This window comes from Laccaria bicolor, genomic scaffold (assembly GCF_000143565.1).
Source record: "Laccaria bicolor S238N-H82 LACBIscaffold_57 genomic scaffold, whole genome shotgun sequence".
Lineage (NCBI taxonomy): Eukaryota > Fungi > Basidiomycota > Agaricomycetes > Agaricales > Hydnangiaceae > Laccaria > Laccaria bicolor.
This window is the reverse complement of record NW_001889928.1, coordinates 176239-202608: the sequence shown is the minus strand read 5'-3', so window position 1 is coordinate 202608 and position 26370 is coordinate 176239. Positions and strand designations below refer to the sequence as shown.

The window sequence follows — 26370 nt, the reverse complement described above, 5'->3', positions numbered from 1 at the left end:
CGTCCGTCCGCATTGGATTTTTTTAAGCGCTCGGATGTTGCGGACGCAAGGCTTCAGGTCAGGGTATTCCTGGGAGAATTTTGAGGCCTCCCACTCTGGGGAGGTGGGGGCTGGTGGGAGCGACCTGGGTATGATTGGATATTTGGGCGCTCGACTATTTTTGGTTGACAGCGGTGTCCCGGCAGCTCTGAATGTAACACCTTTCTTCGCTATTCTGAACCCTCCAACTTGCAAGAACTATGCCACGACCAGGACATCAGATCTACGAAGAAGAAATGATACTGAAGAGTCATGGATTCCCTGTGTGGTATGGGGATCCATACGGAAGGGCCGAGATTGAGATAGGCGACATCGGATACATGAGGTCAGCCAGGGCCCTTCCTCCACCCTCTGTCTCATTAACAACGTCGCTTTCCAGCGAAGGAAAATTTAAGCATGTCATGAAGTGCAACTTCGATTTCGATGAATTGGTAACCAACCCTGTCATTTTCAATGGTCCTATTTACTCCCTGAGCCTCGAGCGACGAGAAGTAGGCGCCGAGGCTGGAGTATCGTAAGCCAATCATTTCTTGATGATTGCTTTCTCTTATACTTTAACTAGGGCACCGCCAGGTGCGGGTGTGAAGAGTCGTATTTCATTGACCTCATCCCGCAATACGTGTGCCATGTTGAACGTGGAGGAGGGTGTTGCAGACGACACCTCTTGCTCCGACGTTGACAAGATGGCTGTAGGAGAAATATTTCTCCAAAATGCCAGGAAATGGATTGCCGAAGCTGTCAAAGGGCGTCGGCTTGCGGGCAACATTTCTATTGAAAGGCTTATACTTGTCACAGGATTCTATAAATCTGCGAACTGGGAAGCAGCTGCTTTGTCTTCGTCCTCGTACACAACGAACTTGAGCTTCACGATCGAAATCAGCCAAGCAGAGGGAGGAATTTCACTTGATTGGAATTCTGTCCAGCATCTCAGCCCTGACTATTCAACTGGACATCGCCACCCGTCTCAACTTCCTTCTTCCCTTCAATTTTTGCGCGGATCATCTGATATTCGACCTCATGTATCGTTTGAAAAGTGTTGCCATCAGCATGCTGACCGAACCCAATGCATATTCTTGCGGGGGTTTCGAATTCGTGAACGCCTGGGACGAAAGGACCAGGTTGTTAAACTATCTGCATCGGAAGACTCGGAGTCAAAGTTGACGTTGCGCGAACGCTTCATGCGATTTGTGAATACCGATAGCAAGACTTCCAAACCACACAGTGGCGAATCATCTCAGAGAAGCGCCTCAGCGTACAACTATCCAGCGTACAACTATCTGGAGGCCATTGAAGAATCTCCTGATAATTCTTTTTGTGTGAGTTGTCATTGAATAAATGAGAATCTCCTTGCAATTTACATTGTAATTCAGGACCAGCTCTACGACACAGTTGCTATCAAAAAGTTCATGGTGCGCTGTTTGAGTTGTTGACCAACAATATCTGATGGGTTTTTTGTCTCACTCTCAGGAGAATGACTCAGACCTCATATTGGTTCACGACGATGAACTGATTGGGATATTGAAAAGAGATGCAGCAGCTCTGGATTCTGAACCAGGCAGCTCAGATGAACGACGAGCAGTGTGCCAGACCTTGTATGATCGAGCCATTGGCGAGCTGAAGAAACCCGATCTCAAGCCTGAGAATAAGTTTCAACTCCTCAACAACACAGTAGACATCCTGGGGAACATCCTGAGGGACGGTCCCCATTTTGACCTCGATCCACATTCAAACCTCAGTCCACATTTGAACCTCAGTCCCTCAATCGAAATCCGTCCTCTCATATCAGACCTTGGACGGAGCAAAGAAAAAGGCCACCAGGAGGCAGCACAACAGTTTCTGGACCAGCTTACAGATCGTAAGTGAAAGCCACCATTCTTCTTTTGTGAATGGCTGAATCCCTTGGTCTTACCTAGCTTCCATCTTCATATTGAGTGGACACACAAGTACGGTCTGCTCTGTCACATTCTCGCCTGACAACAGGCGCATAGCCTCAGGTTCCAACGATCGAACAGTTCGCATCTGGGATGCGGAGACGGGCAAGCCAGTGGGAGAGCCATTCCAAGGACATGGTCGGATCATGTCTGTTGCATTCTCGCCTGATGGCAAGCACGTAGTCTCGGGCTCAGTTGACCAGACAGTTAACATCTGGGATGTGGGGACGGGGAAGCCAATGGGAGAGCCATTGCGAGGACACACAGATTCAGTCTGCTCTGTCGCATTCTCGCCTGACAGCACGCGCATAGCATCAGGCTCATTAGACCAAGCAATTCGCATCTGGGATGCGACGACGTGGAACCTATTGGGAGAGCCATTCCGAGGACACACAAAGGGGGTCAGGTCTCTCGCATTCTCGCCTGACGGCAGAAGCGTAGTCTCGGGTTCGGACGACCAGACAGTTCGGATCTGGGATGTGGAGACGGGAAAGCCACTTGGAGAGCCATTTCGAGGACACACAAAGAATGTCAACTCTGTAGCATTCTCGCCTGACGGCGAGCGCGTATTCTCGGGCTCGTTGGACGGGATAGTTCGGATCTGGGATCCGAAGACGGGAAAGCAACTGGGAGAGCCATTTCGAGGACACACAAAGGATGTCGACTCTATCGCATTCTCGCCTGACGGCGAGCGCGTAGTCTCGGGCTCGTTCGAAGGGACAGTTCGGATCTGGGATGCGAAGACGGGGAAGCTGGTGCGAAAGCCATTCCAAGGACACACAGATGGGATCTTGTCTGTCGCTTTCTCGCCTGACGGCAGGCGTGTAGTATCAGGCTCGTACGACCAGGCAGTTCGGATCTGGGATGCAGAAAAACAGTGGGTCCCTGAACCAACCTTGAACACCCTTGATGTCACTACTAAACCGGCCTTGGACGCTGGCAAGGGCGTTCAAGATAGTGGCAAGGGTAGTGGCCAAGGTAGTGGCAAGGGTGTCAAAGGTTGATTCAAGGACTGAATCCGACTGATTTGTGTTCAGAACTTTTGTTGCCACGCCTCATCTCTGGTCGGACGTCAAGCTTATTCTTGACTTACTCTCTGTTCTATTCAAACTTCGTGAATTCTGCACATTCTGTTTCCTCTGCGTCGCAGATGTTTTATGACTCCGAGTACTTACTTCAAACGTCAGGGTGTAATGCTTTAAATTGGTATTGTCATTGAAACATAAAAATCGTCAAATTCTAGCATAGTTCAATAAACTGTCAACAAATTTGCGTCATGGAGCTTGATTGAAAAATTCTGAAGCCAAGCTGGCAGGCGTGTCGCGACTCGAACTCGCCGACGCGTTGTTTGGGTACGACAATGTTACCAAACACGTCCATTCCTCTGAACCACCATGTCCGCCATTGGTCCTGAGCTTCCTCCCCATCTACAAAGCCAAACGACGTCGCATCCAGATAAAGACAATAACGAAGGATTTCTAGTTGGACCACAAGTTCTAACTCATCCTCTGGACCCACCCGCGACGAGCAATGGCCCCTCTGTAACTATCGGTCCCATAATACCCCCACAGTTTCTCAAAGACTCGGCGAATAGGGAGGAAGAGGAAGAAGAGGACGATTATATGCCGGAACTGCCGCCCGATCTTGTCCAGTCACGAATAGCGGGCCCATCTGCGCCGGGGCCAAGCAGACGACAAGTTGGACCGTCACTCCCGTCTTACGCACCAACATACGATCCAAGAAGCTATGCGGATAAAGAAGAAGATGACGACGATGACTTTGGACCCAAGCCTTTACCAGCTGGGATGCAGCACCGACAGACAGACGCTGTGAAGGAGTTCATGGAGAAGGAGGAAAAGAGACGAAAACATCTTGAAGTATATTGCTTCTGAGTGCTCTTTTCGAGTTATGCTGACAATGTCATTGTTTCGAAAGGAATTGTCAAAACCGAAAGAGCTGCAACGTGACGAATGGATGCTCGTCCCCCCTTCGTCGTCTGATCTTCTAGGGAGTGAGTGTAATACTTGGCCTTAAAGAGCCTCGCTCACAACATTATCCCAGAACTTGACCCAACAAAACTCAAAGGACGACAATTCTCGCGCAGCACTGCGCCAGCGTCAGGAAAACCAGACAACTCACTGTGGACGGAAACGCCCGCAGAGCGTCAACAGCGTTTGGCTGACGAGGTTTCAGGAAAGAAGAGGAGAGCTGTGGAGACCCAGCCGGTGGATGATGATCCCGACGGTTTAAAAAAGAGACGAAGACGGGACGAGGAATTGATTAGGAAGGGTGTTGAGGACCATACGGTGTGCCACACTCGCATGCGAACATCGTGCTTCCGCTCACTGATTTTACATTTGTATAGCAAAAGATGCGCGGACCGTCTCTTATTCAGCAACATTCTGCTGGGAAGACGGTCGAGGAGAAGAAGGACAGTGGCATTTGGGACCATTCGCGTGACATGGGTCTGGGTGGAAGGCTCATGGATGACGACAAGCGCAACAAATTGATCAGGGAATCCAGAGGACTTGGAGATCGGTTTGGTAGCGGCAAGAGCGGGGGTTTCTTGTAGTTCCCCTCCGCGAGGGATGTGCGTACCTTGATTCTCCAACAAAGAGACGGCTTTCCTTGTTGTGCACCCCCACGGCGATTCCTAGTCGTGGCATTCAAGTCATGCAACCAAGCTTAGCTACCTGAAGTTCCGACGGCCCCTGCACCACAATTGGCACAAAAGGCATTCTAATCCTTCTTCTATGGTCGGAATCGATTCTTCGCTACCTTTCCAAATGCGACGATCAGGAAGTTATATGCCTCCTTAACAGTGGTCGACAACTTGACGTGATTAAGATAGTAAAACAGATGTAGCTCAATCGCAAAAAGACCACCGAACAACCCCAATTGTATTCGTACAACGAAATAAACTACAGCTACAGAAATCGAAATATCGTACAAGTACAGATATGCGTAAGTAATGCTATTGTGGGGGAAAAGAGGCGCGATGATATTGAGAACGTCTAAGTGTGTGCCCAATAGAATGCAAAACTGGAAGGAGAAACGATGACTGGCCTACCTACCGTAAGAAGAAAATATATAACACAAATGCGCGCTATAGCCGAGCGAGTAAAAGTCCGAAAACGACGCAGATGATGGTGATGGGAGGGGTGAAGACGCAGTATGACCAGAAGATGGTTCTGCTAATCAAACGCTCGAACGCGTCGCCTGATACTGCCTGGGTGATCTGAAGATTGGAGGTGAAAGTGAGTGGGACGCTGGTCGAAAGAGAATGCGGAGCACGTTAACTTACCTGAGCAAGAGTCAAGGCGGGAGGCGAGGACAACAAAATGACGTTGCAGACAACGAATACAGGGCTAAAGATAACCTTCCGTCAGATGTGATATCAAGGATGAGTGAGTGATAAAACATACTCCTCAAAGACCGCGTGGAAGTCGTAGTACGTTGCCAAAATCACCAATGGGATCAGAAGGATGGGAGTGATGATCATACGCGCAGCAACAGCCAAAAACACGGTCTTCGTCTCTCCCTCTTTGGGTTGCTCTTCCCTATGAAGCGAAGTCTCCGAGGGCGAGCGACTCCCAAAGAGTTTCCTGATTTTCTGGAAGGCAGTCTTGCTTTCCTGGACGCTCTGCCCATTCTCTGTCCCGTTGACGAGATCTCCCTCGGGAGGGGGAGGGTAGAAGTATGCTCCAAGAACCACGAGCGTCAGAGGAACAGCGCACTTACCCGCAGCATTGATAGCGCCGTTCAATGGCAGCATGTGGAACTGGAGCGAGTGCTGCAAAGGCTGGACACAGGCAACGATCAACGAAAGCAGGGCAGCCCACATGGGGACAGTCATAAAGTCCCTTATTGTCGCCCAGATGCGGCCAACGCCACGTACACACCGGCCGAAGAAGGTAGTCGGGCGGCGGTGGGTGTGCGTGTGCTCAAGTAGGGGAGTGTGCATAGGAAGAATTTCTGCATTTTCGAGGTCGCTCTCCACCTCTGTATCAGAGTTGTTCGCGGAAGAACCGGACGGGGAAGAATCGTAAGCGGCGAGGTTAGTACGAGAGTCGTTGGGAGAATTGGGGAACGAGTTGTAAAATGTTGTGCGTCGGCGCTGAACTGCGGGACGCACAATGCGCACGGGAGTACCGAGAACATGTTCGTTATCTGTGACTTTAGGGGTTGAGAAAATATTGGCGAGATCCACCATTGTTTCTGTCGAAGGGTGGGACTCCATCGCCTCGGGAGATTCGGGGACGAGGTCAACCTGAACGAGCAGTGGAGTTCTCTCGTTGGGTTCTTCAATCGTCAGGATGACGTCGGCAGACTCAGGATCTGCTTTGGAAAGAAGTTTGATCCCATAGCTATAACGAAGCTACCAAAAACGAAAAAGATGCTAAGTATTTCAGGGGACGCTTCGTAGAAGTGTTTGACGTACCACCATGCCAAGCGTACTGTACATCGTGAGGTAAGTGAGCGCCCGGCCAAGCATCCCATTCTTATTATCCTCCGGGCCCCAAGCAAGATCTGGAACCGCAACGACAAGGCTCTGCATGAGTGCAATCGGAAGCGTGTTGGAATTCATGAACATGGCTGCAGCCATGACAAAGTTCCTAGAATGAGATTTAAAACGGGGGATACCATTATAGAAAAGAAAAACACACCTCTGGCTTCGTTTCAAACCGAACATCCATCCCAAGATTGCTCCGACCGTCATAGAAAGACATGTCACGATTGCAAAGAAAATTGGGATAACCCATAGCTCTTTGAGCTTCTCTAGATACCGCCATTCGTCAGCGATAAAAAAAGGTCGTCAAACAATGGTGACTTACCAGGTGTAAGAAAGAAAGCAACTTTTGAGAACAAAAGAGCAGGGGTGAACAGCGACACATTAAGGCGGTTCAATTGCTGACGAGAGCAAGATAAAGGTAAGAACAGAATGAAAGTAGCCGAAACTCACCTTTTGAGTCCTCTTGTCAAGAATACCACGACTTGCGAGAATATATCCCGCAGAACATAGCAAAAATACCTCGAGAATCGACTATTTTGCATGTGAGAAAAGAGTGAACACGTTGAAGTCGTGCGCAACGGCGCGCTCAACGAACTTACATTGAATACAGCAACCAAAAGCGCAGCAAATGGAGTTCCAGAGTTGTCCTCAGCGTATTTTCCGTAGCCCATGCGGAAATTTGAGGACGGTGGGTGGGAAATGTAAAATTGAGGTGGTGGGAGGTCAACTCAATGTTCAAAAGCGTCACCGCATCCCAATCCGTAGTCATTCTACATAGCCACCGATCACGCACGTTCTCAGTAGATAACGTCTAACGTTATCTAATAACGCTATCTAACGACAGCATTCATTGAACATTGAAAGATGGCTCGTTCCCACAGACGAGTACATACTTGAAGAATGGAAGGAAAGGCGCTCTCAAGGTATCATCGTTTGTATCAAATTTTCACCCCCATAACTGGTCGTATAGGCGAGAAAAGCTGTTGACGCAATTATGGATGCACAGCCTACGGCAGCTTGGCGCGCGTATGGGAAGAACCTAGACCTGTCTCCTCGGCCGTCTCTTCCGAACAGAATTCGAGGCTCGGGGATCCTGGTTCCAGCGAAACCCAGGATGTTGCCGAATAGCAAATGCCAACTAGGACCCGCGATTTTCGTCCGAACCGAATTTCTCCAGAGGACCAGGTATAGGTTTTGTAGGCCTAGTGAGTACTGACCGGGGAGTTCTACGTGATTGAATGCGAGCTCTGTAAACGTTAACATTTTAGTTCCTTTGCTAAATTCCCAATTACAGAAACGTGAACATACGAATTGCAAATGAAGATCTTTGTGCCGACTGTAATCTTGTTCGTTAATGACGTAAGTAGCCTGGAACTTCCCAGTCACGTCAGCGGTCATCAACGTGACGTGATTGGACGCGATGACGTCCAAACAAGCCAAAGCATCAAAACAACATTCCCGCCCAGCCTTCCTCTTCAATACTCCCCTCCGCCGCATCAACGCGGTATTGACACGATGGACGTAAAAGTGCCCAGACACGAGAAACGCGACAAACGACAACATGCTCAAATGGCCATTCTTTGTGACGGCTGAGTGCTCCGAGATTGACTTGTCAGTATCCTCCTCACGATCAGTATGATATACGGACACGGGACCCGAGCAATATACTGAAGTTGAATGTGTATCACTTGCTACCGACCGTTTGGCTGCTGTCTGTGAGGTGAGTTATCCTAGGGATAGACCCCACATGACAGGTCCAGTATGTGGGTGACAGGCGATCCCCATCCTTATAAAAGTAGGAGTTTTCTTCACTGGTATCAACCCATAATCTCCTTGTCCTTCGCCATCATCCTCTAGAAAAACATCGAAATCTCTGCACAATCAAGCAGTGCTATGACGTCTAGCCAACGTCTAGCCGTCACGGCGAACTGACCGCGTTTACGCGTTATGGTGCATGGACTCCAAGCGATGAGGGAGTACATCGCGGCTTCCATGATACGATGTGCACCCTGCAAGATGACCAATCGTCTTGCCGGCTTTGCTCGTGAAATTCAGCCGTCATAATCCCGCCGTTAGGCATTCGCAGATGCTATCAACAAACTCGGGCCTGGAGACGAGAAATCGCTGATTTGCGCTTCAAGCTTGTTTGGATTATCCTTCAAGCTGCAAAACGGTACAACGTAAGTTCCGCTCTTCAACCACGTCGAATTCAGCGCTGATGTTTCGTATACTATGCCCTACCAGCACCTCGGCGCACCCTACGAGTCGGCAGTCACTGATTGTCACAAGATTTTGCTGGACAAGCGTGATGTTGCGTGACAACTTGAAAATTGGGAGTCACGCTTGTCCAGCCAAAATTTGTGACGATCAGTGACCGCCGACTCGTAGGGTGCGCCGAGGTGCTGGTAGGGCATAGTAGATCACAAACTTCAACGAATTGCTTTTGCAGCGTAGCCACTTGTGATCTTAACGCGTGTTAGCTCCGAGAGCTGTCCATCTGTGGTGTGGTCGTGAAGCCTGCCAACCTCTGGCACCTTCTGGCACCTAAAGCTTTTCAGGTTTCCGGAATGTTGGTCTATTTTTAGCAGGAAATGTCCCTGCAGAAGCCCCGCACCTCCCGCACTCGCGATCACTCGGCGCTGTTGTAGGCTGACTTCTAAGTTCCCATGTCAAGCTGAAAGTGCCTATAAAATGGCAGCCTCAGCGTCAACAAACCCCCAGCTGGTCTCACCTCCCCCGTACACACAGTCATCAATCACAACCCTTTCCCCTCCAAACTTTTCTTGTAATAAACCAACTCCATATAGTTAAAATGGTTAAATTCATCATCCCAGCTGCCATCCTCATCGCGGTACCCCTGATTGCGCTCGCCGCCGAGCAAAAGTTCACGTGTGTTTTCATGTCCACTTTGACTCGCAGGATTTGACGTTAAATACTTATACACAGACGAGAAGTCGCAGAAGTGGACGTCTACGCCCGAGATATCTTTGAAGACGCCAATGACCTTACTGTGAGAGACTATGAGCTCGCGGAGCGATCCCCATTCTTTGGAGCACTTATCGGCGGGATCATGTGAGCAACTCCCTCTTTCCCATTTGATCTATCAGTTGAAAAAGAGCTAGGCGAGGCGTTAAAGCTGCCAAGGGGCTCTCCAAGGTTGGAAAGATAGGTAAAAAAGCAAATAGCGCTAACAACCACTACCAAAACAACAAGAACAACAGAAAAGGTGGTAGGAGGGGCCGACGCGATCTCGAGGACCTCTACGAGCGCGACTTTGATGATGCCGACCTTTTTGAGCGTGACTTGCCGCAGGACGTTCTTGATTTCGTGGAACGTGACTTTGATGAGGACCTTTTGGAGCGCGAGCCTGACGAAGACTTAATGGAGCGGGAAATTGACAAGGAGATTCTCGAGCGCGAACTTGACGAAGACCTCATGGAGCGAGACATTGAGGAGGATGTCTTTGAGCGCGACTTTGCCGAGGAATTAGCGGAGCGAGAATTTGACGATCTTGAGGAGCGTGAGCTCGATATGGATGAGCTGGATTAGTGGACGTTCGTGTTGCTCAACGGATGGATGGGGATCCAGTAACGAAGTATGCCGAGCATAAATTGTACAGTTGGAATGACATTTGCATCCTGCATTGAATGATGTTCAACGTGCGACCGTTCAAGCTTACTGGCAACGTTTTCTGATAAACTTTGCTATCTGGTAGTTATAAATTGAGCTCTCGAACATTTTTTGGAATAGGCGAGTGCAGCTTGCAACGATTGGAGTATGATGCAACATTTGGTGAGCCTACTCCGGGGGAGCTGGGAATATCTGTGAGAAACCGCTTGCGGCTTAGACCTGGACAAATCACCATCCCCAGAAATTGACAGCTCAGATCAGATTTTTGCCGCTTTCCAGAACCTTTTTCGTTCTAGCTGGAGCCTGGAGGGGTTCAGAAGAGTTAATTCTGGGTTGGATTGTCCTCTCAAAACTTACAACGAGAGGTGGTTAACGTGACTAGATTCGTCACAGACTTGATGGCTCCATCTTCTATACCGCAGTGTCGAGATCTAATGACTGTCCACTGGCAGGTGACGGATTGAAACAATCACCAGCGTAGTTTTCGTCGCTGACATCGCCTCTGCAGGTCGAAGAAACCGTCTGAAACCGTGCGTCATAGACAGCCAGTGCTAGCTACTGGCATAGCCATCTCTGATCCGTAGGTCCGTGAAGCCCGTTGGGCGCCATGATGAGAACTGGCTGTGAACTTTTGAGCACCGGGTCCAAGGGCTTTTCCAGGTTTTCGAGTTCATAGAGTACGCCAAATGCAGAGGGATGGGGAAGCCTCAGACTCCAGACGAGGCAGCCTGTATCATTGTCAGGAAAGTTCAGGAAATTTCGTCAACCAGATGTGTAGCAACAGTTACAAGTGACTTGCAAGTGACAGCAAAGTGACAGCCTCCTGCTGCCATCAAACTGACAGACGTATGTAACAAACGGAAGCTGAAGGGCCCGGTTATCATGGTTGTGGGAGTATAAAAGGAAAGAGAGAAAAATTCCCAAAAAGGAAAGAGAAAAAGAGAAAAAGGAGGGATTTCCTGACTTCTTTCTCTTGGTAAAAAATCCAGAAAATTACCACAAAATACATACTTACAGTGGCCACCAACATGTGAGCATGACATTAATTGTTATACCACTTTTTCATGATACTTCTGATGGCGAAGAATCAAAGTATGTACATAGATTTGGTAGCATTCTCAACCCTCAAAAGAAATTCACAAGAATAAAAGGGGTGTCTGCTATCCTTTCCTTCATATTGTTTTGAACCACATGAACCACAGGAATTTGTGCACTGATCCTTGTTAATTCAACCTCCACATCCTTTTTTTTCACACTTCCAACATTTCCTTGCTGCATGTTTTATACTATGGACTGTCACAGAGGATTCAGAGATAAATTTTGAAATTAGAATTTCTCAATAGGTTGACCTTCATCTGGTTTGATTTCAAAGAACTTAAATTGATATATACAATTTATCTGTGGATTGTAATAGTTTTATATCTGTGACACTTTAGCTCAAATTTCCCACTCATTTTTAAAGATGATATTAGTACACTTGTAACACATTACACTCTAGAGAAATGTAACATCTCTGGTATACCATAAAAAAAAGATCTCATCTGAAGGCACATGATTGCTTTCAAAATTTTGATTTTGGCAAGTGGATCAGGTGTTATTAATCCTGTGTAGATTTTTTATTTTTCTGTTGGGTATCCAGCATGTGTGTCTACCCTGAGTTATTATTCTCACCAGGCAATACACTTGGTCCTGCAACTGAAATATTTTCAGGTGGAAAAGGCATATTATAGAGCATTGCTTGGTTTTGATCAGTGTAATGGCTGGTAATTAGTTGCTTTCCTGATGATGAGGGCTGGGCCACTGGTAGAGTTTATTGCAATATGTTTGTGAAGCTCAGGGTTTGAATTTGAGAGCTTTAACTCCTTTGCATTGAGATCTAGTCTCTGCCAGATTACATGTGTGCAGTTACTTTAGATGTTCCCCAAGCTGAAATTACAGTTGATAAATGATATTTTTGATTATCACAGGAAATGATGCTGCACGCAATGTTGTGGTAGGGGAAGATGTTAAAAATGTCGAAAATTCAAAGTGCAGGACAAGACAGGGTCGTGGGAACTATATACCATACATGGCAGCATCCGAATACAGAAATCATAGCAGCTGCTAATGTTTCCATTCTCGGAATTATTTTGGTAGCAGCTGCTAATGTTTCCGAATATGGAAACATTAGCAGCTGCTACTACCCACAGCCATGGGAACTCCGCCAGCTGAAGCTTTGAAGATCCATCATCCCGTTCTAAATTTATATTGAATTCCCCCGTCAAGTCCTTTAAAATGGCAACCTCAGCGCCAACAATCCCCAGCTGGTCTCACCTCCCCCTTGTGCACACAAAGTTATCAATCAAATCGCTCTCCCCTCTCAACTTCTTGTAACCCAGCTTTTTCTATATCAAAATGGTCAAATTTATCGCCCCAGTCGCCATCCTCATCGCCGCGCCCCTTATCGCGTTCGCTGCTGAGCAAGAGTTCACGTATGTTTCTGGTATCCTCCTCAGCTTGTAGAATCTGACGTTCAATAAACGTAGGCGAGAACTCGCAGAAGTGGACGTCTACACCCGAGATAACTTTGAAGACACCGCTGACCTTGCTGCGAGAGACCTCGAATCTATCGAGTATGACATTGCCGAGCGAGGCTTTCCATTTGGAGCCATTAGCGGGATCGCGTAAGTATCTCTCTTTTTCATTCGTTTTATCGGTTGACAAGAGCCATTTCCCCTCTAGAAAAGGCCTCAGTCGCTCCAAAGGGGTGTCGAAAGGATTTTCGTCGGCCGTAAAGATAGGCAAGAAAGCAAACAGCGCTAACAACCACTACCAAAACGCTCAAGCAAACTACCAAAATGGCAAAAGCACTTTCCAAAGCATCAAAGGCAAATTCAGTGGCAGAAGGGGCAGACGCGATCTTGAAGCCCTCTATGAGCGCGATTTTGATGAGGAATTTGCCGAGCGTGACTTGCCGGAGGATGTTCTCGAGTTCGTGGAACGTGGTTTCGATGAGGACCTTTTGGAGCGCGAGTTCGATGACGAACTGTTGGAGCGTGAGGTCGATGAAGACGTTTTCGAGCGGGACGTCGAGGAGGACATTCTTGAGCGGGAGCTTGATGAAGACCTAATGGAGCGGGAACTTGATGAGGATATTCTTGAACGCGAGTTTGACGAAGACCTCGTGGTGCGAGATGTTGAGGACGCTGTCCTTGAGCGCGACTTTGACGAAGAACTAATGGAGCGCGACGACCTTGAGGAACGCGAAGTCGATATCGATGAGCTGGATTAGAGGTGGTTTTCGCAACGTCCGTGTTGCTTAAGTATGTTGAACATCTGATGTAAACTTGGGAAATGGCATTGCATTTGTAGATGCAGGCCCATCTAGGCTACCATCTGTCTGATATCAACCACGAAAGCAGGCGTGATGAATGCTGTTCAATGTGCGACCGTTTACAGGAAACGTTCTTCTCAGTGCTACATTATCATGCATAGGTTCGCTTCTCTGATCCATGATGGATATGAGTCAGTGCAATACACGGACCACGGTGCACCGCAATTCGCAGGGAAGCAATAATCCGACTTCGTTCCTTTCACTTGATGACCAACGGACAGGGGGGTCGAACACTCACAACAACTGGAGTCTACAACTTGAACCCTCTGCCGCATAGACGTCAAGTTACAGCTCTACCTCACGGGCCCAATATCGACGCCTACCTTAATCACTACCATGCAGATTATAATCACAAGATGGGCGTTGACTCTTATCTCCACAGAAGCGCCGTCTGACCTCACGGGCCCAATATTGACGCTTACTTTCATCACTACCTTGCAGATTCTAATCACAAGATGGACGTCGACACGTATTTCCCCTGAAGCGCAGGGCGGCGGTGCATCATGGTATCAGGAAGCTTCTCGCGACCTGTACGGATGACGACCAATTCAAGTTCGAGCATCTAATATCTATAAAACCGTGGCGTCCATTTTGAAATTCTTCAGCTGGTCTCACCTCGTTTTTTTTACAACCTTTCGCTTCAAACACCTCTCTTTCCCTCCAAAGACACCTCCATCGTCGTCATGGTTAAATTTTCTGCTGCTCTTTTTATTGCCATCGCCATCTCAGCGCCCGCCCTTGCCATACCCACCGAAAAGGAACATGTTGCGTGAGCCCATCCTTTACTGACATAATTAATCATGGGCCTTACAAATTTTCAAAGACGAGAACTTTCAGAGAACGTCTATGAACGTGGACTCGATGCTGAAGATTTAAATCTTAGTGTTAGAGACTTTTATGAAGGCGATCTTTCTATGCGGGAAGTGAACGATCTCGTTGAGCGAGAGCCATTTTTCGGTGCTATATTGTTCGTCTCTGCTCTTCCTTTACCTAGGTCAAAAAAAAAGAGCTAATTCTCTTCCTAAATAGCTCTGCGGTCAAGGCGGCAGTCAAAATCGGAAAAGGAGCGAAAAAAATTCATGACGCCAAAAACCGTCATCGTAGAAAGCGTGATCTCGAGGACTCCGAGGTTTACCAGAGATCTCTTGACGGGGAAGTGATGGAACGGGACTTCGAGGAAGACTTTCAAGCTCGTGAAGTCGACCACTTTCATGCCAGGGACTTTCCTGATGTGGACCTCTTTGGGCGGGAACTTGACGAGTTCTATGAACGCGAAATTGAGGATTTGGACTAGAATGTCATCAACGTAAATACGATGGTAGTTATGGAACAAGTTGACTTTTGTTTCCGAGTCCTTCGCCAAAATTTGGACACGGCCTCCGCTCATACAAGACTTATCAACACTTGAATGGTTTGGACTCACGACCAAGTGAAGAACTGTCTAATGCTGGTCTAATGGTATTTCTTACATTTTCATTCGCCTACGTATACACTACCAAGCAGAAGGATATCATGCCGGATATCTATATTGAAAATGATATTCCAAGAACATGTGGCAATAGATGTACATTAAATAAAGCGCACGAGCATTAAATACCAGCACCACCAGTGACCTCTAATGTGTGTCCGGAGACATATGAGGCCAGAGGAGACGCGAGGCTATAAAATCAATCCGCGTCAGCCTGGAGACCATTGGCTCATAACCAAAACGAAACGTACAAGAGGACTGAACCAGCAGCGTCATCGGCTGTACCCCCGCGGCGTAGAGGAATTTGGGGGTATGATTCTGGATCTTGGGTAGTGGTGACGGGACGTTGTGCACCTGGAACACCGAGGGCAACCTTCTTGCCATCTATCTCGATCGACGCACCAGCTTCCTTGGACGCCGTCAATCTGTAACAATGAATAGCCAATGCATGAGAACGGATATCAAGGAACAAGCAAAGCAGTTACCGCGTATGGATCAGACCAAACGCAACAGTGTTAGCGCGGACGCCGAATGGTCCCCATTCCTTCGCGATGGTCTTGGTAAGACCGAGGACGGCGGCTTTGGCCGCGGCGTAGTTGGCTTGACCGACGTTGCCATGAAGACCAGAGGTGGAAGATACATTGATGATGGAGCGGTTCTCTCGTTGATCCGGCTGAGCCTAGGTTAGACAACAGAAGCAAATTTTGGCTCGACAGCATACCTTGAGACGGAAATAGGGAGCGGCTTGACGGACAAGACGGAATGGAGCGCGGACATGGATCTTCATGATAATGTCAAACGCATCGTCTGGTGTCGTATGTAGCATCTTATCAAACGTGAAGCCAGCTGCGGGGATGTACGTCAGCGACGAAGATTGAGGAAGGGTATTGGGAACCGACCATTGTTTACAATGTGGTTGATTTTTCCGTATTTGCTAAAGCCCTCAGTTAGTCCAATGGTTAGAGGTATCGGATAATCCACACACCTGACGGTAGCGTCCACGATCTTTTTTGGGAAGTCGTCAGCACCGACGTCGCCAGCGACCGACAAGGCGTCGCCTCCGGCAGCCTTGATCTCGGCCTCAACAGTCTCCAAACGCTTCGCGTCAATACTTGTTTCGTTAGTCTCCTGAGTTGTCGTACTCTAAAAGGTGGGACGTACTCGCTGATGACCACCTTAGCGCCTTCCTTTGCGAAGAGGAGGGCTACACTTCGGCCAATGCCCTGGTGGGCAAACGTCATTTCGAAGCTCGGCTACGTGCACAACGTAACAACATACCTGGCCAGCACCTAGTATCGCACAAGATGCGGCAATGTCAGTGGCTTAGTGAAGTGCTGAGTCTCGAGATACTCACCAGTGACGATGGCAACCTCTCCAGCAAGCAAGCCGCGTCCGTGCGTGTTTGAGAGGTGTCCAGAGACTTGTTGAAGACGGTTAGACATGATAGGGAATCGAGAGGGTTGCAGAAGAGATGTTGGCCCGCTTATTTGAGGTTCAGACGCGCCGGTGCTTCGGATACTGAGAAGCCGGTACCTGCCCAGTATCATACCTGACGCGTTGTAGCTTGTTGCTCACCTAAAACTTTTTACTAAAATCCCGAGTGCGCACGGGGCTCACTTCTGCGCTCGATAGTTTGAGAAGGGAGGCGAAACGGGAATACGCTGAAAACTGGACGCCTTTTGGCTGGGTAAATATTCTTTTTTTTACAAAACTTTTGGTGCTCAAATGAGTACTACCAGGTGCAAGCTCTCTGATCGTACTCATGGGGCATATCGATCAAGGTCTTTTCAATGACCTGTTTGGACTTATCTTCCGATGATTGGAAGCGCTCAGTTCCTGTGAGTAGAAGAAATGTCTGTAAATTTGATTCAGACGGAGACCGTTAGAAATAGAGGTGACCTTCAGACCCTTGAAGCGTCCAAATATCATCCTTTACACCGACATTGCCGCCAAATAGCATAGGGAAACCATCCACGAAAGCAGCGAGTGATGATGCTGTTCAACCTGCGGCGCTTCTCCGTGGGCATCTCTGATCCATGATCAGTGGCGAATACACAGTATGTAACTTCCAAGTAACTTTTGATGAAACATGCTCCTCTCATTCAATAACCAATGAACAGCGGGGTCGAACTCACGACAACGGGAATGGCTGGAGGTCATCAGAGCACATATATGATTGTTCTGCATAGGCGTCAACTTACAGCCTCTCTCATACGACCTCGCCCAATATCAGGCTTGATCACTACAGTTTGCAGATTCTAATCACAAGATGGACTCCCTGGAAGCGCAGGGCGGTGCATGTATCAGGAAGCATCTCGCGACCTGCACGGATGACCACCAATTTCGAGCAACTATAAAACCGTAACATCTATCTCAAAATTCTCCAGCTGGTCTCACCCCGTCTTTTTCTACAACCTTTCGCTTCGAATACCTTTCCCTTCGACGACACTCTTCATCGTCATCATGGTTAAATTTTATGCCGCTCTTTTTATTGCCGTCGCCATCGCTGCACTCGCCCTTGCCATACCCATCGAGAAGGAGCATGCGTGAGCCCATCCTTTACCGTCATGATCAATCACGCGCCTTACATTTTTCAAGACGAGAACTTCAAGCTGAAAGCATGTATCAACGTGGACTCGATGCTGAAGATTTAAGTCTTAGTGTTAGGGACTTCCATGAAGGCGATCTTTCTAGGCGGGAAGTGAATCATGATCTCGTCGAGCGAGACCCAAAGTTCAACCCAAAGTTCAGATTCAGTTTCGGTAATATATTGTTCGTCTCCGATCTTCCGTTACCTAGGTCAAAATAATCTGATCTTCTTCTTAAATAGCAAGGGGGTGGGCAAGGCGTTCTCCAGATTCGGAAAAAGTTCTCGGACTGAAGCAGTTGCCGGCATGACCCCCTGGCAGTAGGGTGATCTGAGTTGATGTCCTGTCAAATCACGATAGCCATGCAACCCTCTATTTGTCAACTGAGTGACTCCCCCCAGAACCTAGGGGACTAGGCGAAGGTTTTTCTCTTGGGCTGTCTTCGTAGAAATGGTCTACAAGAATAGACAATTTGGAGAAACTTGAACTCTGTGATATCTAGTATGAACTTGCAATTTGATAACCCCTATATCTTCGGAGTCAGATCCTCATTGGTGGCAAACCAAGTTGAAGATTGGGGTCCCCAACCAAGTTTATGAATGATCGTCCAACAACCATCGTGGGGTCAGGATCAATGGAGGCTAATGGAGGAATCAAGCTGTTCCCGAGTAAAACTAAGTATCAGTTCGAGCAAAGCTGGGCTGACGGTTCACAAAGGTTGGATAAATAGAACCTTGTAGAAACCATGATGAGCAAAGCTGATACCGCCAAGACTGTGGGCGAGGAGTTCGCCTTGGAGTCAAAACGACAAACGATAAACCTGTTTGCACGATCATTGAGACCCTTTCCCACGATTACCCAGAGTCATGAACCCTTCTCATTACTCTTTCGCTATTCTGGCGCCTGGTGTCATTCTGCGATGCTGACTGTCTTTCGGTGGGTGCTCTGTCATAAGCCCAGAATTCTCCATGGCTCGGTACTTGCGCTTGGGATTCGGATCTCCCCATGCCAGTGGGCGCGATTTTTAATCCAAATGTCGATGACGAGAGGATTGCCGATGTCTTCTGCCTTGTTTTCTCGAACGTGATTGACGTATCTCCTGAAAATGTCTATCTACCTCTGGTGTCGAGGGACTGCCACTCAGTGGGCCCAAATTTATCGACCGACAATTTACCGCTTAAGGCCCTCAGGAGCCGACACCGAGCAGACGTGAGTGGGGACAGCCTACAGGCTATCATGATTGACCGCAGTGCACCATCTGTACCCGTGCTGACCTCTTCTGAGGCAGTTATATTCATGATCCCCAGGAGCCTCTGTAAGTTGCCTGTAAGTGGAGCTTGTCGACGCTACAGCTACCCCATGCAGCAAGCAGTGCCCGTTTAGCGTGACGGGTGTTTATTTTTACCCGAGTAAGTCCATCGTACGACAATTTTTTGTTCGACGTTTTGACGTGGAGATTGTGTAGGTCCGAGAGCGCAGCTATGCTGGTGTTTCCCAAGTGTTTCCTCTTTTTTTCTTGATGTTCATTTTACTTGCTGTTTCGTTTGATACATATACAACACTTCGGCTGTAAAATATCAAATGCTGCAGTCTGGTTGCGCAACTTACGTTTATATATATAGAGAAGCATTAGCCAATGAGGAGTGAGAAATAATTCAGGGCCGTTAGACTCACCTGACCGTTAGCAGAACTTGAAGAAGCAGGTGACCCTGGACCTTGTGCTTCCAGCAACACCACAAACTGTCGGACCATTCTCTGGCCTCCACTTCCTCCGTCCATCCTTAACCACCAACGATGGCGACCGCAACAACGGTGACAATAATCAGCTCACCATCTTCCCCGTTCATGTTGCCAGGAATGAGCTCTGCAGACTCGTCTCGTGTGGTCAGGTTCAGTGATGAATGTGTCCTGATACCAGAGTCCCCTCGGGCCAAGCGTAGGATGCTCACAAAGTCCTATTCTTTACCCCTGTGGAAGAGGAAGCCCACCCAATTTTCCGACTCTGAGGCAGACGAGTCGCCTTCGACTTTCAACAACGTTGAAGAGACCCGTGTTGTCCTCAAAGTTCCACTACCAACGTGAATTCTTATCTCTCCTATTCTACGTTGAACAACGAGCTAATAAGGGCGCGGCAGGTTCAGGGCAAAGTCTCCTCACAGGGGTCGATCCGTCTCCTCATCGCCTCCAACGGCTAAGCCCCTCTCCCCATGTCTAGTCCACAGGTCTCCATCTTCAGCGTCGACTTCTCATACCAGTCCCACTCTATCACCCGTTAGGAGACCGTCTCTGCCCATATACCATAAAAACAGAGACGACTCGGCACTTACGATACCCCTACGGGCATGTTGCCAGGGTTGCGAACGCGTCATAGAGGAGAGTCTCCGACGAGGTGATACCTGGACGGAAAATTTTACTAGGGGAGCTAGGAGGCGGAGGGCCGCAAGCCTCGACACCGGCTCCTCTTCCTCAGCCTTCGGGAGTGTGAAGCTTTCGTCGTCGCTTCCAGATGCCTCTCCCATTGCCAGTGGCTTGCAGACCTCCACCTTCGCCATAACGGTCGACGAAGTCGACAGACGGCACCGATCCCAGAATCACACTGGGAGAAGTGCATCATTCTCCGAGTCCTCTTCCCCGGTCTCGCCTTCTGGACCGCGGTACCCTCACGACCGGTCCCACGAGCGAGACACCTCCTACGAATCGGTTTCTTCTTCAAACTCGGAGGACCTGACACCGGAGACCATTGACAGTCGGAGGAGGCTGAGGTCATCACCTATCGAAGAAGAAGATGAAACTCAACTATTTCCTCTCCCCTCTCCTCGTCGTTCTCCCAGCGGCAGCGGCGCATCGTCACCAGCCGCCTCGCCCAAGCCAACCCCGGTTCCTAGCCCCAATGCGTCGACCTCTTGTCTCGACAAACCTGCGTCATCTTCCAAGGAGAGCATCAACTCGGCGACGGGAAGTTCAGAAGATGGGGTCCTGAAACACTCGCTGTCAAGGAAAACGCCAGATGGATTGCTCTCCCCATCTCTATCCTCCACCATCACCGTTGACGCTCCTCGCCCACCGCGTCCCACACTCCCTCGCACACATGAAAGGAAGGTATCCCTACCCACCCCTGTCTCTCCCAAAGGGCCGAGACCCCCACTCTCCTTGTCCCTGCCTATGCCCACCAAGCAACCCAATACACCTTCATCCGCGCGTGATACTCCACTTACACCACCACCCAGTTCACTCGCTCATACCCCCAAGCGTCCTGAAGAACCGGAACAAACACGTCACGAGCGCCGGGGAAGCGATGCCGGACGGACAGCTGAAAGACGCCAGTGGGACGTCTGGGGGTCTTTGCTTACCCTCTCTTCCGGAGTTGTTCGGATTTGATTGGAAGGAAGCTTCTTCTCTTGGTGCTGCTACTTGAATATACCGTAATATTTCAACCAACCAAACAACCAACTCGACAAAATAACCATCGAATGGGTATACCCGACCGCTCGCTCGTGCAGCCCCATTGCTACCGACACGCTATTGTTATGACTGTTGTTACGATAACCCGTTTTACGACTTAACGACTCCGTGCACACTCCCCCCTTTGACCAACTTACCTTGCGCACGCACGCGATACTCATCCATCCGCCACCTTGCATCTTGCTATTTTTGGAATCGCGTTACGTCTTGTTCTTGGGTTTTCCTTCTATTAGTTTCTGCTTACTTACCGAGCGTTACTTTTTTTTCTTGTTCTTTCCTGGTTCTGTACCTTGGTGTACATATGTACATACTCTAGCGTAATGGTATTTTTTAATTGTTATCTTTCGGTTTCTGTCTCGATGTTCGGTCTGCGTAGTTGTAATAATGTAACATACCGTAAAGGCTATGTAGGGCTGGATCCAAGGGGCTCCCAGCCGAAGATTCCGTGACATCCACTCCCAGCACTTCAAGACATCACTGTTCCCCGGGGTCCATCAAGACCCCAGCCAAATTTGGCGGTCCCACCTATATTTAGTACTAGTAGTACGGAGGGCGTGCTATGAAATGATGGTGCAAGCCATAGTATGCACAAATCACATCAGTCCAGGACCTAATATAGCTCATTTGAACCGAATTTTTAATGTGTAGGGCACCATATAAATTATATAAAGGTAGGACCAAATTTACTAACACAATCACATGAATGCTGTCTGTTGCAGCAGAACAGGACCTGCTCCTTGTCAAGGTGATGGATTCTTCAAAAATGTGAGATATGCATGCTTGGTATATTTAAGAAGAGCTTTGCTGATTCTGGCTACTGCTGAGCCTGGACTTTCGAAGTACTATGACCTACCAGCACCTCGGCGCACCCTACGAGTCGGCGGTCACTGATCGTCACGAATTTTGGCTGGACAAGTTGTTGCGTGACAACTTGGAAAACGAGAGTCATGCTTGTCCAGCCAAAATATGTGACAATCAGTGACTGCTGACTCGTAGGGTGCGCTGAGGTGCTGGTAGGTCATAGTAATGATGAAGTTAGCAATGGACAGCATTCACGCGATTGTGTCAGTAAATCTGGTCCTATTTTATATAATTTATATAGTGCCCTATGCATTAGAAACTCGGTTCGAATGAGCTATATTATGTCCTGGACGGACATGATTTGCACATACTATGGCTTGCACCGTCATTTCATAGCATGCCCTCCGTACTACTAAATATAGGTGGGACTGCCAAATTTGGCTGGGGTCTTGATGGACCCCGGGGAACAGTGATGTCTTGAAGTGCTGGGAGTGGATGTCACGGAATCTTTGGCTGGGAGCCCCTTGGCTGGATCTGTCCTATTCTATACATAACTTGAAAGGGAATGCCTGAGGGCAAATTTTCACACCATGTAGGAAGATGGTGGGACAATACATTGCAGAAAGGGATCAACAATTTTAAGTACAAGACAACCTGATCACAAGCGTATAATTGAAATCATCTTGGATTTAAGTTGTAATCAGAGTCACAAGTCGGTGCAGATGGATTGCTCGAAACAACATACTCAGACATCCAAGCAGTATGATTGGATGAAGCTCCCAATCTCTCGAAAGGCCGCATGTACTGCATTGTGCGGTCTTGATCACTGGGCGCTGGCATAGTAATCTTTAGTAAAGTGGCAAACTCCTTCACAATACCTGCTTTGCGTAAGATGCTGTATACATCCGGGGAGGCGCCACAGATAGATATCGCATATCTATTGCAAGAGTCCATCGCTAGCTGCGTTTCTTTGACAGCAAGTTTCAGCTTTTCAGTAGTCGCTTTCTTTTTCTTTTCCTGTGGTTGTTTGTTATATGTTTCAAGACGTTCTTCAGCCACAAGCCATGTACCAGTCAACTCCTCGAATTCTCCATCGGTAACAGGTTTGGGGGCCGTCGATTTTAATTTTGAATGATTCCCTTGATGATTGGACTCATTACCAAGCTCCATGAGGATCACAAGATAGGGAAGAGGTTGGCTAAGATCACTGGGGATACCAATTGGTCGTATTGCGGCTTCTGTGTTCTTGTCTCCGGCAACTTTAAATTTGACCTGGCCAACAGCGACAGAGAGGCATGAGGGGTCGAAGGCAGCATCTGGGGTGACTGTTGAGGATTAGAACCCTACGCTACGTACACTCTTTATCTCTATTTACCAACTCCTTCGTTTACTTCCGTACTTACAATTTTCTCGCTACTTCCGTACCTCGCACCTCAGTCGTTTACCACTACGTGTAACCGTCTGAGGTGTGTATTCTTTTACTTATATATCTTCCGATACTTTACTTACTATCTCTACCTTAGCTACCACTAACAGTCTTATCCTAACAGGTAGAGATTGACAATACAGTCATTTACCACTACATGTAACCGTCTGAGCTACCACTAACGGTCTTATCCTAACAGGTTATGGGCCCCGCACGCTCCTAAATTATCAGAAGATTATCGGTTACACACATATCCCCTCGACTCAATAAAAAAGACTTATTACCATGTCTGGAAGTCACAATATTTCGATTCCTTTCTCCTTGCCCGAGGATCAGCGCTGCGGTGGATATGAAAACTTCGCAAGCTGGAAAACACTTATGATCGCTCATGGGAAACCCCGAGGATACCTAAAATACTGGGAGAACAAAATTGTCGTCCCCCAGGAGATACTGGACGCAGAAAATACGTCTACTGATCCAAAGACATCACCCTCCGGCTCTACGACCGATAAACCACCAGGTCCTACTCCAGCCCACTCCATAACTCCATCAGAACTCGAATACGAACTCCGCGAGAGTGCCTCGATGTTGTCGATCTTGATCAATCTGGTAGATATTGCTGGATCCGGCGTTGACTCAAACGGGAAGTCGCATGAGGCCTGGACCCTACTAGCCAAGCAGTATGGTGGCGCAAGCGATAGGGCTAGGAATATGCGGGAGAGAGCGTTAGCAAACTGCAAGTTTGAAGAGGGAATGAAAGTTGCAGGAGAGAACGGACATATCGAGAAAATGCGCGCACTACGCAAGGCCGCTAATGACGCCGGTGCTGAAATCACCGACATACGCTTCATCACGAAACTCCTCGACTCCTTCCCCGAGTCTTGGGACCCTATCATATCAAATCTTTACGATAAAGAGGATTTGAGTGAAGTCATCATGAAACTCACCTCACACGGGGAACGTCTCGCCAATCGCGCATCCGAAACCACCAAAACAACTAACAACATGTTCGATTCCGTCAAAGCCCTGGAAGCAACTGTTCATGCACTCCAGGCTGAGGTGAAAACCCTCCGAACGAGGCCCGGAGGATCATCGAACCCAAATAAGTCTCACCTCGTATGCACCAACCCTTCATGTGGAAAGACTGGACACTTGATCCCCGACTGTTTCCAAATGGGAGGTGGGAAGCAAGGACAATACCCCCCGTGGTGGAAAGGGAAGCGAACCATTTCTCCTATCGCAAACTTAGCATCCTCGTCCTCGACAATTGATGGTACAATTAATACTGGTGGACACTTTGCCTTATTGGCTATGTTCAATGACGATGTCGCTAAACTCCTGGAGGAAAATGAATCAGTCCTTCAGAAGGTCGCCTTAGCCGCTAGCCAAGTCTTACCTTCCATTTCCTCGTGTTCATTTGCGGATTCAGGGTGTACTACACACTTCTTCAAAAGTCGAGACATATTCTCAACGTATAAACCTTTGGAGAGGATGGCCGGACAGTCCTCTAAGGAAGGCACGAGTTTCTCGATACTGGGGGGAGGCGACGTTGAGATCAAGGTGGTGTTCAATAATGTGGAACATACCTTAACCTTTCGTGATGCTCTTCATGCACCCGACATCACCGCCAATCTCTTGTCAATTAGCAAAATGGACATTGCTGGGTGGCATGCTGTGTTCGGAGACCAGAGAGTTCGTTTCTACAAAGGAAAATCAGAGATCTTTGATGGAATCCTGAAGAATGGACTGTACCTTGTCAACGGATCCTTCTCACTGGCTATACCGACTGCCCTCACAGCCCAATCCCTTCAGAGTCCTACTGACCTCGCTACCTGGCATCGCCGATTCGCTCATTTCGGAGTCACTCGCGTGAAACAAGCATTAAAGCTTGTCGACGGCCTCGAAGTTACTTCTGAGGACGCTATTGGACAATGTGAAGACTGTATCTTGGGGAGGATCAGAAACGTCGACCATATGACGACGATGTCCAAATCGAAAATAGGATCTTAAGACTCACCAACATCGACATCTGGGGGCCATCTCGTGTCAAATCTCATGGTGGATCGTTATATGGAATGAAATTCCATGATAGTGGATCCGCTCACCGTAAAACATTCTTCCTCGCCAACCGCCAAGACGAGACAACCTTAACTGCCTTGAAAACCTATCGAAGCGAAAGTGAAAAGGTCACTGAAAAGCTAATGGTTTTCATCAGAGTCGATAACGCACCGGAATTCAAAGGCAAGCTATGGGCCGAATACTTTCGTGAGACTGGACTCATCATGCTACCAACCCCCCCCTATTCCTCCTCGAATGGTACTGCAGAACGCTCTATTGGAGTGACGACTGGCGCCGTACGAATCATGCTCTTGGACGCTGGATTGTCGGCAAAATGGTGGGCCGAGGCATGGGCATTCGCGGATTATGTGGAGAATAGGTTGCCGTCCAGTCGACACCCAGGTGTGATCCCTGAAGAGGGATGGACAGGAAAGAGACAAGATGTGGGACACATAAGGGTCTGGGGTTGTATCGCATATGTGCACATCCCCTTTGAGAAGGGCGGAAGCAAATTAGCCGCACAGGGGCAAAAGGGCAGATTGATCGGAATTGAGGGCCGAGGCGTTTACAGGATCTTGATCCCGGAGACCGGCCAAATCATCTGTTCCCAAAACGTCAAATTTGAGGAAGGTCTTGGACACCGTACCCTCACGACTGAGGGGGAGTACTTCCACCAGGACAACGGCGATACTGACTACGACTTCCTTGTAGAACCCATAGTCACTGAAAAACCTATCACAGTCCCCGCTGTTCCTGGCAACCCAATCATTCCAGATACTCTCAACCATCCTCAAACACGTCCCAGAATTGTCTATCCCCCTGCATCACGTCAATCAGCAAGAATTGCTGCGAAAAATAACCCTCCACCAGCTGAAACTGACGATGACGCTTCAATTCCAATTTTGGAAGATCCTGATGAAGATGACGACTCCACACACACCGCGCTAAACGCCGAATTCCCCCCGGAACCACAAAATCGATTCGTCCCGGTGACATTTGACGACACGTTCAATTTTTCCCGACGTCATCTATGGTTCCCAGCCATGGAGAGAGAAATTGCTCGATGGGATGAGCGTGGCAT

General features: G+C 48.4%; 11 protein-coding genes and 1 pseudogene across 12 annotated transcripts; 8 read left to right on the top strand and 4 right to left on the bottom strand.

The window, feature by feature from the left end:
- Positions 1–239: 239 nt before the first annotated feature.
- LACBIDRAFT_395936 (uncharacterized protein) lies at positions 240–2974 on the top strand (the record flags this gene model as incomplete). Its single annotated transcript, XM_001888680.1, has 6 exons — positions 240–364; positions 419–553; positions 602–1355; positions 1410–1448; positions 1507–1894; positions 1953–2974. 6 exons carry the CDS (start codon positions 240–242, stop codon positions 2972–2974), a joined length of 2463 nt encoding a protein of 820 aa, XP_001888715.1.
- Positions 2975–3364: 390 nt separating this feature from the next.
- LACBIDRAFT_295733 (uncharacterized protein) lies at positions 3365–4542 on the top strand (the record flags this gene model as incomplete). The annotated part of the gene is made up of 4 exons (XM_001888679.1): positions 3365–3847; positions 3906–3981; positions 4032–4276; positions 4336–4542. 4 exons carry the CDS (start codon positions 3365–3367, stop codon positions 4540–4542), a joined length of 1011 nt encoding a protein of 336 aa, XP_001888714.1.
- A 534-nt stretch (positions 4543–5076) lies between these two features.
- LACBIDRAFT_192016 (endoplasmic reticulum auxin efflux carrier) lies at positions 5077–7200 on the bottom strand (the record flags this gene model as incomplete). Its single annotated transcript, XM_001888617.1, has 9 exons — positions 7083–7200; positions 6934–7014; positions 6806–6881; positions 6638–6749; positions 6412–6586; positions 6005–6348; positions 5396–5962; positions 5275–5338; positions 5077–5208 (listed from the first exon to the last, which is right to left on the bottom strand). The coding sequence occupies exons 1-9, from the start codon at positions 7152–7154 to the stop codon at positions 5077–5079; spliced, it is 1623 nt and encodes a 540-aa protein (XP_001888652.1). The 5' UTR covers positions 7155–7200.
- A 2027-nt stretch (positions 7201–9227) lies between these two features.
- On the top strand, positions 9228–10129 carry LACBIDRAFT_295731 (uncharacterized protein). Its single transcript, XM_001888678.1, has 3 exons — positions 9228–9372; positions 9430–9555; positions 9606–10129. The coding sequence occupies exons 1-3, from the start codon at positions 9296–9298 to the stop codon at positions 10030–10032; spliced, it is 630 nt and encodes a 209-aa protein (XP_001888713.1). The 5' UTR covers positions 9228–9295; the 3' UTR covers positions 10033–10129.
- Positions 10130–10365: 236 nt separating this feature from the next.
- On the bottom strand, positions 10366–11143 carry LACBIDRAFT_333953 (uncharacterized protein; the record flags this gene model as incomplete). Its single annotated transcript, XM_001888616.1, has 5 exons — positions 10366–10441; positions 10471–10524; positions 10673–10841; positions 10956–10977; positions 11129–11143. 5 exons carry the CDS (start codon positions 11141–11143, stop codon positions 10366–10368), a joined length of 336 nt encoding a protein of 111 aa, XP_001888651.1.
- A 1364-nt stretch (positions 11144–12507) lies between these two features.
- Positions 12508–13485, top strand: MISSP29.4 (ectomycorrhiza-regulated small secreted protein; the record flags this gene model as incomplete). Its single annotated transcript, XM_001888677.1, has 3 exons — positions 12508–12584; positions 12639–12776; positions 12835–13485. 3 exons carry the CDS (start codon positions 12508–12510, stop codon positions 13382–13384), a joined length of 765 nt encoding a protein of 254 aa, XP_001888712.1. The 3' UTR covers positions 13385–13485.
- Positions 13486–13519: 34 nt separating this feature from the next.
- LACBIDRAFT_313140 (uncharacterized protein) lies at positions 13520–13774 on the top strand (the record flags this gene model as incomplete). Its single annotated transcript, XM_001888676.1, has 1 exon — positions 13520–13774. One exon carries the CDS (start codon positions 13520–13522, stop codon positions 13667–13669), a length of 150 nt encoding a protein of 49 aa, XP_001888711.1. The 3' UTR covers positions 13670–13774.
- Positions 13775–14099: 325 nt separating this feature from the next.
- On the top strand, positions 14100–14837 carry MISSP19 (ectomycorrhiza-regulated small secreted protein). Its single transcript, XM_001888675.1, has 3 exons — positions 14100–14255; positions 14310–14453; positions 14516–14837. The coding sequence occupies exons 1-3, from the start codon at positions 14170–14172 to the stop codon at positions 14778–14780; spliced, it is 495 nt and encodes a 164-aa protein (XP_001888710.1). The 5' UTR covers positions 14100–14169; the 3' UTR covers positions 14781–14837.
- Positions 14838–15075: 238 nt separating this feature from the next.
- Positions 15076–16396, bottom strand: FABG (annotated as a pseudogene; the record flags this gene model as incomplete). The annotated part of the gene is made up of 9 exons: positions 15076–15145; positions 15206–15278; positions 15300–15379; positions 15440–15614; positions 15669–15800; positions 15854–15896; positions 15945–16065; positions 16116–16202; positions 16305–16396. Coding segments are annotated over 9 exons (873 nt in total).
- Positions 16397–17417: 1021 nt separating this feature from the next.
- On the top strand, positions 17418–18078 carry LACBIDRAFT_295727 (uncharacterized protein; the record flags this gene model as incomplete). The annotated part of the gene is made up of 3 exons (XM_001888674.1): positions 17418–17500; positions 17553–17726; positions 17785–18078. The coding sequence occupies 3 exons, from the start codon at positions 17418–17420 to the stop codon at positions 17864–17866; spliced, it is 339 nt and encodes a 112-aa protein (XP_001888709.1). The 3' UTR covers positions 17867–18078.
- A 569-nt stretch (positions 18079–18647) lies between these two features.
- On the top strand, positions 18648–20920 carry LACBIDRAFT_295726 (uncharacterized protein; the record flags this gene model as incomplete). Its single annotated transcript, XM_001888673.1, has 6 exons — positions 18648–18751; positions 18793–18857; positions 18895–18951; positions 19271–19426; positions 19461–19620; positions 19960–20920. 6 exons carry the CDS (start codon positions 18648–18650, stop codon positions 20918–20920), a joined length of 1503 nt encoding a protein of 500 aa, XP_001888708.1.
- A 29-nt stretch (positions 20921–20949) lies between these two features.
- LACBIDRAFT_313135 (uncharacterized protein) lies at positions 20950–21350 on the bottom strand (the record flags this gene model as incomplete). The annotated part of the gene is made up of 1 exon (XM_001888615.1): positions 20950–21350. The coding sequence occupies exon 1, from the start codon at positions 21181–21183 to the stop codon at positions 20950–20952; it is 234 nt and encodes a 77-aa protein (XP_001888650.1). The 5' UTR covers positions 21184–21350.
- Positions 21351–26370: the final 5020 nt, after the last annotated feature.

Coding starts and splice junctions, on each gene's coding strand:
- LACBIDRAFT_295731 (XM_001888678.1), top strand. CDS start 9,296: ATGGTTAAATTCATCATCCCAGCTGCCATCCTCATCGCGGTACCCCTG. Junction 9,373..9,429: donor GCCGCCGAGCAAAAGTTCAC/GTGTGTTTTCAT, acceptor ACTTATACACAG/ACGAGAAGTCGCAGAAGTGG. Junction 9,556..9,605: donor GCACTTATCGGCGGGATCAT/GTGAGCAACTCC, acceptor AAAAAGAGCTAG/GCGAGGCGTTAAAGCTGCCA.
- MISSP19 (XM_001888675.1), top strand. CDS start 14,170: ATGGTTAAATTTTCTGCTGCTCTTTTTATTGCCATCGCCATCTCAGCG. Junction 14,256..14,309: donor ACCGAAAAGGAACATGTTGC/GTGAGCCCATCC, acceptor AAATTTTCAAAG/ACGAGAACTTTCAGAGAACG. Junction 14,454..14,515: donor CCATTTTTCGGTGCTATATT/GTTCGTCTCTGC, acceptor CTTCCTAAATAG/CTCTGCGGTCAAGGCGGCAG.